General features: G+C 39.6%; 1 protein-coding gene across 1 annotated transcript in view; it reads left to right on the forward strand.

The window, feature by feature from the left end:
- LMBR1 (limb development membrane protein 1) overlaps window positions 1-12989 on the forward strand; it is a 159967-nt gene that overhangs the window by 128707 nt on the left and 18271 nt on the right. The window contains exons 10-12 of the mRNA XM_077268604.1: window positions 9480-9560; window positions 10211-10287; window positions 10500-10577. Coding sequence (XP_077124719.1) covers window positions 9480-9560; window positions 10211-10287; window positions 10500-10577 — 236 coding nt within the window. The remainder of the gene's footprint in view (window positions 1-9479; window positions 9561-10210; window positions 10288-10499; window positions 10578-12989) is intronic.

Below are 12989 nucleotides of genomic sequence, written 5' to 3' on the forward strand. Positions count from 1 at the left end.
ATTAGATCAGATACACTTCATAGACAGCAGTGTGACCAGCCTCTTCTTACCTCCACACCCTGGTATCTCCAGTATTAGATCCGATACACTGGGTAGACAGCAGTTTGAGCAGCCTCTTCTTACCTCCGCACCCTGGTATCTCCAGTAATAATTCAGATACACTTCGTAGACAGCAGTGTGAGCAGCCTCTTCTTACCTCCGCACCCTGGTATCTCCAGTATTAGATCCGATACACTGGGTAGACAGCAGTTTGAGCAGCCTCTTCTTACCTCCGCACCCTGGTATCTCCAGTAATAATTCAGATACACTTCGTAGACAGCAGTGTGAGCAGCCTCTTCTTACCTCCGCACCCTGGTATCTCCAGTATTAGATCAGATACACTTCGTAGACCGCAGTGTGACCAGCCTCTTCTTACCTCCGCACCCTGGTATCTCCAGTATTAGATCAGATACACTTCATAGACAGCAGTGTGACCAGCCTCTTCTTACCTCCACACCCTGGTATCTCCAGTATTAGATCCGATACACTGGGTAGACAGCAGTTTGAGCAGCCTCTTCTTACCTCCGCACCCTGGTATCTCCAGTAATAATTCAGATACACTTCGTAGACAGCAGTGTGACCAGCCTTTTCTTACCTCCGCACCCTGGTATCTCCAGTATTAGATCCGATACACTGGGTAGACAGCAGTTTGAGCAGCCTCTTCTTACCTCCGCACCCTGGTATCTCCAGTAATAATTCAGATACACTTCGTAGACAGCAGTGTGAGCAGCCTCTTCTTACCTCCGCACCCTGGTATCTTCAGTATTAGATCATATACACAGGATGGACAGCAGTGTGACCAGCCTCTTCTTACCTCCACACCCTGGTATCTCCAGTATTAGATCAGATACACTTCGTAGACCGCAGTGTGACCAGCCTCTTCTTACCTCCGCACCCTGGTTTCTCCAGTACTAGATCCGATACACTGGGTAGACAGCAGTGTGAGCTGCCTCTTCTCTCCGGACTCCAGTGTTAGATGAGAATATGCCCTGCACATCTTCCTACACATTAGGGTGGGGGGGAGCAGAGCTTCCTACCGCACATGCTCCCAAGCACCTGTCCTGGCGGCCATTTTAATTCTATAATAATTACCTCTCTAGACAGCGGGTGTGGTATTCTAATTAAGTGTATTTACGATTATTTTTTTATTTATATAATTACATTTTCTTTTTAGTTTTTTTGTTCCTCTAATTCAGAAAATCCCTTAAAGAGAAACTTTACCACATAGTCCTTATCCGACAGGAGTAAAAAGGGGTTTTCCCACACACTAAAGTTCATTTTAATGAATAGATCTTGGAATAATAATAATTTCCACAATTGGATTTGTTTAAATTAAATGTCCCTGTGCTGAGATAATCTTATACATGTGTCCCTGCTGTGTACTGTGTAATGGCTGTGTATGACTGTGCAGGGACATGGTCTGACCATACCACAGCTCCTGGGCAGGGGAGGAAGCAAAAGAGTATACTGACATCGCACAAGATTGCAAATAATTATTTCTTTGAGGTAACATATTTTTAAAAAAGCAGGCAGGAACAAGCTTCATCTCACAAAAGAATCAGCTGTGATCCCTGCTGTAATGTCAGTATTGATGACCCCCGTGCTTGTCATTACAGAACTCCTTTGAAACTGTGCTATATGCAGCGATGCAAGCCCCCTGAGGGGATTATAAAATCAGTGAGGTTAAAAAAAAAAAAGAAAAAAAGAAAAAAAAAAAAAAACTTAAAAAAAAACATGAAAAAATAATATAAAAAATGTTCAGATCACACCTTTTTTTTCCCCTCGTGGAAATGAAGATATATAAAAAATACACATATTTGGTATCGCCATGTTGAGAAAAGTCCGATCTATCAATATATAAAAACAATTAACCCGATCAGTAAAAACCATAAACTGAAAAAAATTCAAGAATGCCAAAATTACATACTTTTTTTTTGGCATTTGCAATTTCACAAAAAATGCTGTAACAAGCAATCAAAAAGTCACATCTCTCCCAAAATGGTACTAATAAAAACGTTGTCTCGCCCCGCAAAAAAATAAGCTATCATACAGCTTCATTGGGCGAAAAATAAAAATAAATAAAAATGTTATGGGACTCTGAAAATGGCGACACAATTCCTCCTCCTCCTTTCATCGCACAGGAATTTTTCCCCTCTTTTTGAGTACACTGTGTGGTAAAATGAATGGTGCCATTTACAAGTACAACTCGTCCCGCAAAAAAACAATGTGTACCACAAAATTCAGAAGATCTCAGCGTCAAGTCTCCTAAGGGGAGTATTGAAGCAAGCAAAAAGAAAAAAAAAGTGTTTTAAAAGATGTTAATAAAGTTCAAATTGTCTCCATTGTGCCCTATTCAATGTAAAATATAAAAGAATTACACATTTGGTATAGCTGCGTTCAGAACTATCAATATCAAAATATAAAGTAAATTAATTTGATCTGTAAACAGCGTAACGAGAAAAAGAAATCAAAACGCCAGAATTTATTTTTTTGGGTCGCCGCAACATCGCAATAACAGGCGATCTAAACATCGTATCTACCCCAGAATGGTATCAATAAAAACGCCAGCTCGGCAAGCAAAAAATAAGCCCTCACTCAGCCCCACATCCCCCCAAAAATGGAGACGCTACGGGTCTTGGAAAATGTCACCATTTATATATATATATATATATATATATATATATATATATATATATATATATATATATTTTACTTTTTTTTTTTTTTAACAAACTTTAGATTTGTTTTAACTACTCAAATAACAAAGAACCTAGACATGTTTGGTATCTGTGTACTCCTACTGACCTGGAGAATCATAATGGCAGGTCAGTTTTAGCATTTAGTGAACATGATAAAAAAAGAAAAGCATTGTAGAATTTCACTTTTTTTTTTTTTTTTCCAATTTCACCGCACTTGTAATTTTTCCCCCTTTCTCCATTAAACTATATGGTAAAATCATTGGTGTTCAAAAGTACAACTCGTCCAGCAAAAATCAAGCCCTCACATGGCCATATTGACGGAAAACTAAAGTTATGGCTCTGGGAAGAAGGGAAGCAAAAAAATGGAAAATCGCAAGGTCGTGAAGGGGTGAAAAACACAACGTGTTTCGGCTATAAAGGGCCTTCATCAGGTGTCTAGAAGTCAAATGTAAAGTCCAACCCTCTTATACTCTCCCCAGCGGAAAAAGGGGTGGAGTTAATGACTGACAAAGTACACACATTTTTTATTCAAATGCTCTTGATAGTTAACAACCCTGAACACAATGGTAAATAATAAATACATTCTGAATCATAAAATAAAAAAGTACACGGAAGAAAATATATAGTCTAACATTGTGCAAAATCTAAAATGAAATGTAAAGAATAAAAATATGAATCTAAAATATATGAAGTAAAAGTATGAAAATAAACCTGTATATAACAATGCTAATATCCTGTGCAAACATAGTCATTGTGGCACACACTTATCCCAATTGAAAGTAGTGAAAATAGAAATAGAAGGATCTGGTGCTGTCACATTGATATGTGAGCTATGGACCTCAGACGGCTCTAGACGATGTAGATCTATTTCTGTTTTTTTATTTTCACTACTTTTAATTGTTACAATTTTTCTATTTTCCCAGCTCAAAATCTGTGAAGCACCTGTGGGTTCAAGGTATTCACCACACATCTATATAAGTTAATTGAGGGGTGTAGTTTCCAAAATGGAGTCACTTGTGGGGGTGTTCATGTTCACTGTTTGGGCACAACTTGGACTCTGCAAATGTGACATTACGTCCACTGTCTATTCCAGCCAATTTTGCGTTCCAAAAGTCAAATGGTGCTCCTTCTCTTCCAAGCCCTGCCGTTTGCCCAGACAGTAGTTTTCCCCCACATATGGGGTCTGTGTACTCCGGAGAAACTGCACAACACATTGTCCCACCCATTTTCTCCTGTTAACCTACTGAAAATGCCAAATTTGGGGCTAAAACAATATTTTTGTGGTAAAAAAGTAAATTTTTCTTTCCACATTGCTGTAATTCTAGGGAGCCTATTAAAGGGTTAATAAACTTCTTGAATGTGGTCTTGAGCACTTTTCACTTTGAGGAGCCTACGTGACAGAAAATACCCCAAACCAATTTCAAATGGAATGGAATTAGACATGTCATAAAATTATTTAACTATTTTGGTGGATAGAACTATCTACTTTAAGGGCATAACAATTTAAAGTTTGAAAAGTGCAAAAAAAAAATTTGTCAAATTTTCAATATTTTCATAAATGCAAATTATATATACTAAAATTTACCACTAACATGATGCACGATGTGTCACGAAAAAACAATCTGAGTCACTGGTATCCACTGAAGCGTTCCAGAGTTATTACCTTGTAAAGTGACACTGGTCAGAATTGAAAAAAATGGCCTGGTCAGGAAGGTGAAAACCGGCTGGGGGGTGAAGGGGTTAAGAAAATGAGTATAAAGTATTGTCAGTAATGTTCCAAAAACAGTAGCCATAGTGACAGGAGATAAGCCAGACACCCATCTGCGGACAGTTGTCAAAGGGAATCTGTCACAAGATTTTTGCTACTCAACTGCTTGCTGCAGTTTTGATTGAAATCATTTTTTAATCTGCTGCAGATCTACCAGTTCTCTGATTGCTGAGCTCAGTATAACCCCGCCCCCACCATGGATTGGCAACTTTCTGCCTATTCACAGTGTACACAGAAAGTTGCCAATCAGTGGTGGGGGTGGGGTTATACTGAGAACATGAATATGGAGGACTACACCCAGTAAGTGACACATGACCCATAAATATGGAAAACTACTCTGAGAAATAAAAAACCAAAAAACAAACTTTGCTTTACTCACCTTTCTGGGGTCCAGCACTGAGCCTCTGCCGAAGCTCCTGGTATGTGTGATTGTCTGCAGAGCTGATGGTCACGTGGAAAGCACTGGATCTGCGGTCTTGAGCGGTTCGTGCCCTCAACACGGCCAGATCTGCTGACCTGTATTACAGACTACAGTGCTGTCAATGTGATGGCAGTGGTGCAGACAATAACTGTCGGCAAGAGCAGTGGTGGTGACTGGGTGCTGGATCCAGGGAGAGAGTAAAGCAAAGTTGCTTTCTTTAAACTAACTACAGCTTGGGGGACAAGGGTTTTTGGAAGCTAGAAAAGATGCCTCCCAGGTAGACAGGCTTGTAGATATTGGACAGGCGTACGATAGGTCTATGATACCTGATGGCCATGCAGACGTCCTGCCAGATACCTGTCGACAGGATGTCATCGGCACCACTTGTCACTCAATGGAAAAGTGATCTGTGGTGTGCCAGTCTTCTCAGGTCACGCTTACACATGACACGTTGAGGAGCAGTAGAGCTTCCGATGTTCCTTCTTGTACCACGTCTGAATATAAATTTTAGAAGAAATCTGCTTCTACCGTTCCAGTAGGACAAGAAACTGCTAATCTGATGGTGTCACCGCAAAGCTGTAAGTTGTGAACGTCTGCACGGTAGTACTTTGTTCTGAATTCACTGAAGGCTTAGTGTCGTTCTCTTACTTAGTGCTCAGCAAATCCCAAAGTGTCTTTATCAGCAGCCGTATTAATCAGCGGAACATGCTGATATGACTCTGGCACTTGCATGCTAATGTGAAGATGGAGACCTTACTGTTACCAAAAGCTTTTACACTTTGCGTTTTACTTGTGATAATGCGAGTATTTAAGAAAGACCAGTACACAATGCTAAATATCATCTACTATAGGATTACACATCTCGGATCATTCGTCTAGTTAATGTACAGTAATATTTTTATTCCTGCAGATCTTGTTTTTGACAAAGGGGATGTGATATCTGAGGCTTTCAGTAGTGCAGCCTTAGGCTTTGGAAATGAAACATCAAATCTCAGAATTGATGTTAATAGCAGTTTTCCAAATTTAGAACATGCCAAAAAACCTCATACGTTTTTTGGGGTAAATCTTTTGCAGAACATTTGCACAGACGTACAACTGGTAACATGGCTTGTTACTAGAGTGGTTAAGTCAAAAGTAAGGTAAACGCCAAGGAAGGAATGATGGCATGTTAAGCCCCTGTTTGCATAGGCTGATTGCACACATGAGCTTCGTAAGAACATTCCTGGTCATCAACCTATATAATAATGGCACTGATCAGTTTACGAACAAGCAACCTGCAGCCCAAGTGTCTGCTGCATGTAGCACCATGTAAACGGAGGATGTGCAGTTGGATGGGGTATGCCTGTTCATATTAACGATTGTTTGTCCCCATAGACACTGGATGGGTCTTTGTAAAAATCCTTTAAACTCACATCGAACATCTTGTATAGTCAATCGGCACTCATTGCTTGTCTAAAAGTACCCTTAGTTAAGGCTAAAGTTGAAGTACAGTGGGGGAAAAATGTATTTAGTTATCCACCAAATGTGCAAGTTCTCCCACTTAAAAAGATGAGAGGCCTGTAGTTGACATCATAGGTAGATCACAACTAGGAGAGTCAAAAAGAGAAAACAAATCCAGAAAATCATCTTGTCTGATTTGGCAAGATTTATTTTGCAAATTATGGTGGAAAATAAGTATTTGGTCACCTAAAAACATGCCAGATTTCTGGCTCTCACGGACCTGTACCTTCTTCTTTAAGAGGCTCCTCTGTCCTCCACTCATTACCTGTAGTAATGGGACCTGTTTGAACTTATCAGTATAAAAGACACCTGTCCACAACCTCAAACAGTCACACTCCAAACTCCACTATGGTGTAGACCAAACAGCTGTCGAAAGACACCAGAAACAAAATTGTATCCCTGCTGGTATGAGGAAACCGTACAGGTTTTGTGACAAATCTGCTCACGCAGCAAAAATGCAATGTGTGCTTTGTCACATAATGCAGTTCTCAGAATTCTCAGAAGTTGTGAGTATGGTTTTCTGAGCAGGGTAATTCTGTGTCCAGCACAATTCTGTGTGACTCCATTACTGAATATTGGATATGGAGAAGTGACTGTATGAATAACAGATCTTATTTTATGGGAAAAGTCTTTGCGTAAATAATCCATAAGCTACGGCAAACTTGCGCCGTGTAGTAAATAACCTGGGACGGACAAAGTGAAGGTGAACACGGAAGCTTTGAGTATAACGTTACCTGACTCCGTGTTCTGAGAACCATTAGAACGCAATGCTGTAAAACATCAGGAATGTCAGCGCTCATCCTGTACACAAACAAATCCCTGACACTTTGCCTTTCGATTAACCCCAGCAAATTCCTTAATATCTAATTACACTCAAATTATACATAGGAAGTTTCAGAAGAGCGCTGTAGCAAAATGTATAATTACGTGCCATCTTGCTCCGCACCCAAGGGTTGGCTTTCAGTTTGCTAACACAATCGAGAGTTGTGATTTGTTAATGCGACTCCCCCCAAAAAACAAGATTGGGGAAGGTGACTTTCCAACATCTTAAATTACACATATAGCATCAGGTTTTTATTGAGAAGAATAAAGCAAGAAAAGATTTTATTTTTCTTGTATATTAAATTAAAAAAAAAAAAAATGCCTGCGGCTATTGGTTTTCCAAAATCCACAGAGACGGGTGTGGCAGGATCAAAAATCTGTATTTGATCAAAGTTATTGGGTTAGACGGTATCTTTGCTAAGTTAAGAAAGATGAAAGGCGGTGTTTTTATTGCATGCTAGTAACAGTGTAATTTCAAACTAATTGGTGTAGAGATGCCAATCACCCGAAGGGAACGCAAATAGATACTCTTACGGCTCCCTTTGAGGTACGAAAACCCGATGTTGGGGCTGGAAGAAAAATAAAATAATGCAGTTAAATTGACCTTAAATGAGCTGCTTTGTGGTTTTGTATGGAGAATCCATCACTTTTATGAACTAGTCCATGCAAGCCGTGTCTACCAATTTGATCTATTGGCTAGACTGTCATGACACAATATAATGGGCGCTTCTCTCAAACGTTCTGGTGCCTTGATTTATGCATTTGACTTAAAGGGGTTGTCCCATGAACAAACATTCATCACCTATATAAACGCTGAACACTGAAGTTCCGAATCCCATGATCCCAAGAAAGTGATCCCATAGTTCCCTTTGAGAATGGGAAAGTGGTGCGTATGCATGACCTTGCATTGATTTCTATGGATTTGGAGCATTCAGATAGTCGCACATGCTTACTGACCGCTCCTATCACATATGGGATTTTAGGACCTCTGGATTTTCTTTTTGGGGATCCCAGCTGTTAGTACATGATAAATGTAGAACATTCTTGCGGTCTGTTTATTTGAAATTTAGGATGGTTATAGAAGGAGCCAAGCCCAAATCATTTTCCAAAACTCTCATAAACTTCAATGAAGGCAGCTCCACACAGTTTTATGGACACATAAATAAAGGGATTCCTGTTGTATAGTAACATTGCGGATCCAACAAGTAGCCAACAATTTTTGATATATCCTTTACATATGCTATGAATTCTTTATAGTGTAAAACCCCTTTTGAAAAGGATTTCCTTCCAAAATTTACAAATTGTCTCATATTGGCAAAATGATTTGTAAAAGCGATAGCCAGATTTTGGTAATATTTTTTTTTCTTTAAAGAATTGTCCTTTTTTTTTTCTCTATGGTTGCCATTTTCAGTAAAGATCAGCCAGTTACTGCCGCAATGTTGAATTTGATTCTTAAAAAGGAATTATCGGCTAGCAGTGACGGCGGTTATTTGCTTTTTGTTGAGGGTTTCGAAATCTATTATGACAAGTATGGCATACCCTTTAGTGATATTACAGCTGTTAATAATACTGAATAAGGGTATGTGTCCACGTTCAGGATTACATCCGGAATAGCTGCGGATTGAATGCAGCGTTCAACCTGCAGCGTCCAGATGTTACCGCATAGTGGAGGGGATTTTATGAAATCCTGTCTGCACTATGCGTGTGAACACGCACCTGGCGGCCCTGCGTTTACAGACATGCGGCGCGTCTTTTTAGAACGCAGCATGTCTGTTTACCTTGCGGCGACGCCAGTTGCTGCAAGGTAAAACACAGGGCCCTATGAATGGGTTGTGGAGATTCCAGATGTGTGCAATGAACACATCTGGAATCACCGCGCATACAGAAGGGGGAGGTGGTTTGGGCGGAGCGAGTTTTCCGCTCTGTCCAAAGCGCCAGCAATCCGGAACGTGGAACCTTACCCTAAGACATCTGCAAATTCCTCATCCATCTAATCTTGACGTTGAAGTGAATGAAATCTGCTGCGAATCAAAATGGCCAAAGCTGCTTATTTGTAAGGCCGCATCATGCTCAAAAATTCCCGCAAAGGTTTTTTTTGGCATGGATGACTGGAGTCTTGTACTTTAGGGTATGTGACCACAAATGTAAATGGTTCATGTTCTCATTAGTTATTGTAAGTACATGCACTTGAAACTTTAGGTTTGAAATTTGTCTTTTTTTTATTTTTTAGGAGGAATTTCTGCAGTAGACAACAATACAAAGAGGATTGAGCATGACCTAATCAATGCCAAGGCTATGAAATCAAAACTTGGTTAGTAGCTATATGATTGATAGCTGCATGTGCGCTTGGTAATTACTTTCAGCTATTTTTCATTTTATATAGTGATGGCTTTATCCGGAGAGTAAAGTGAATGTCCCCTGAGGTCCTTGACCACCCGGCTGTGCAGGGAACTTGGTGGTGGTGGATGCAGCTGTGCAGAACCAGTGCAGTGCTACACCAGTACTGCATCCCGCTTTGTTCTCAGGATCGGTGGGGTTGCGGAGGTCCCACCCCGTTATATCGATATGCCATCAAATCATGAGTGGACCCAGGTTAACACACAACCTTTCCGTACCTGGGTCCATCTTGTGTCTATGGTGTTCTTTGCAGCTTTTATGTCTTTACAATGAGTTCACTGCAGTGACAACTTTCCTAAAGGAATAACCCTACTAGGGATGAGTGAACACGTGGAACTTCAGATTTTGAGAGTCGTAGAAAATGAAGGCTGGTGTATATTTCAGTTTCCATTATTTAATTTTCACAAATTTTTAACACAGAAGTCAAGTTATTCTAGAATTAATTTCTCTCTGTAATTATGAATGATGTTTGTGAGTTCAGGGCTCCTGAGATATTGGTTAATGTGTATTCATTATTACTAGGATTTATACAGCTAAGTTTTTGCTTTTTCTGTTTTTATATAGAAAGACGCAAGAAAGCTTCAGCCTGGGAGAGGAATTTGATCTATCCGGCTGTAATGATTCTTCTCCTCATTGCAACGGTAATTATACTTCATCGATTAGTACTTCAATGCATTAACTTTATCCCTACCCAAACACAAATATTTCCAGGGTCTAAGCTTTGGCTTCCATTTTCTGTCCCCATCAGTGGTTTAAAGTCATGGCATATTACATAGGTCCTTGCCCATTAAAGGGTCAGTGGTCAGTTTAATAGTAATGTGTATAATTCACTGCTTTGTATTTTACTTTTTAGTCTTTCTCTGTGATTCTGGTGTCTTTGAACATTCTTCGCCTACTGGTTGATGAGACTGCGATGCCGAAGGGTTCAAAGGTACAGAAATGTTGTGTGCACATATTTGTCTATGGGCTAATTCCCCAATATTTTTTTTAATTGTGATGTGTGTGAATAACCATATAAGTTCTCCCTTGAAAGTAAACACAACCTACTAAATATGACCTAAACACAGCTTACTCAAAAACGTCAGTCTATCATATTCTTACTACAGGACTCAATAGAGCATATTTATCAAGCGAAAGGTAGCAAAATTCTGCTGTAATTTGTGCCAAAACTGTCAAACTTTGAGACTTGATATAAAATATATATATCTAGGATGTGTGTGTATGTGTGTGTGTATATATATATGTATATATATGTATATATATATATATATATATATATATATATATATATATATATATATATATATATATATATATATAATATACGTTGAGAAACATAAACATTATCAATGTAAGTCAAAACTAATATCCCATGGAGGTCTGGATTTGGAATGATACTCAAAATCAAAGTGGAAAATCAAATTACAGGCTGATCCAACTTCTGTGGAAATGCCTGAAGGAAAATAAATGATGCTCAGTAGTGTGTGTGGCCTCCACGTGCCTGTATGACCTCCATACAACGCCTGCTCCTGATGAGGCGGCAGATGTTCTCGTGAGGGATCTACTTCCACACCTTGACGAAAGCATTCGCCAACTCCTGGACAGTCAACTCCGGGACAGTCCGTGGTGCAATGTGGCGTTGGTGAATGGAATGAGACGTGATGTGCATGTGTGTGTTTATATGCCTATAAGTATATATAAGTCTATAAGTGTGTGTGTATATGTGTGTGTGTGTGTGTGTGTGTGTATACAGTTATATGAAAAAGTTTGGGCACCCCTATTAATCTTAAGCTTAATGTTTTATAAAAATTGGGTTTTTTGCAACAGCTATTTCGGTTTCATATATCTAATAACTGTTGGACACAGTAATGTTTCTGCCTTGAAATGAGGTTTATTGTACTAACAGAAAATGTGCAATCTGCATTAAAACAAAATTTGACAGGTGCATAAGTATGGGCACCTCACCAGAAAAGTGACATTAATATTTAGTAGATCCTCCTTTTGCAAAAATAACAGCCTCTAGTCGCTTCCTGTAGCTTTTAATGAGTTCCTGGATGAAGGTATTTTTGACCATTCCTCTTTACAAAACAAATCCAGTTCAGTTAAGTTTGATGGTCACCGAGCATGGACAGCCCTCTTCAAATGATCCCACAGATGTTCAATGATATTCAGGTCTGGGGACTGGGATGGCCATTCCAGAACAGTGTAATTGTTCCTCTGCATGAATGCCTGAGTAGATTTGGAGCGATGTTTTGGATCATTGTCTTGCTGAAAGATCCATCCCCTGTGTAACTTCAACTTTGTCACTGATTCATGAACATTATTGTCAAGAATCTGCTGATACTGAGAGGAATCCATGCGTCCCTCAACTTTAACAAGATTCCCGGTGCCGGCATTGGCCACACAGCCCCAAAGCATGATGGAACCTCCACCAAATTTTACTGTGGGTAGCAAGTGTTTTTCTTGAAATGCTGTGTTTTTTAGCCGCCATGCATAACACCTTTTTGTATGACCAAACAACTCAATCTTGGTTTCATCAGTCCACAGGACCTTCTTCCAAAAAGAAATTGGCTTCTCCAAATGTGCTTTTGCATACCTCAGCCGACTCTGTTTGTGGCGTGCTTGCAGAAACGGCTTCTTTTGCATCACTCTCCCATACAGCTTCTCCTTGTGCAAAGTGCGTTGTTTTGTTGACCGATGCACAGTGACACCATCTGCAGCAAGTTGATGCTGCAGATCTCTGGAGGTGGTCTGAGGATTGTCCTTGACTGATCTCACCATTCTTCTACTCTGCCTTTCTGATGTTTTTCTTGGCCTGCCACTTCTGGCCTTAACAAGAACTGTACCTGTGTTCTTCCATTTCCTTACTATGTTCCTCACAGTGGAAATTGACAGGTTAAATCTCTTAGACAGCTTTTTGTATCCTTCCCCTGAACAACTATGTTGAATAATCTTTGTTTTCAGATCATTTGACAGTTGTTTTGAGGAGCCCATGATGCCGCTCTTCAGAGGAGATTCAAACAGGAGAACAACTTGCAAGTGGCCACTTTAAGTAGCTTTTCTCATGATTGCATACACCTGGCTATGAAGTTCAAAGCTCAATGAGGTTACAAAACCAAAAAAAGTGCTTTAGTAAGTCAGTAAAAAGTAGGTAGGAGTATTTAAAACAAGAAAATGGTAAGGGTGCCCATACTTATGCACCAGTCAAATTTTGTTTGAATGCAGATTGCACATTGTCTGTTAGTACAATAAACCTCATTTCAAGGCAGAAACATTACTGTGTCCAACAGTTATTAGATATATGAAACTGAAATAGCTGTTGCAAAAAAAACAATTTTTATAA

Source organism: Ranitomeya variabilis, chromosome 6, assembly GCF_051348905.1.
Source record: "Ranitomeya variabilis isolate aRanVar5 chromosome 6, aRanVar5.hap1, whole genome shotgun sequence".
NCBI classification, from domain to species: domain Eukaryota; kingdom Metazoa; phylum Chordata; class Amphibia; order Anura; family Dendrobatidae; genus Ranitomeya; species Ranitomeya variabilis.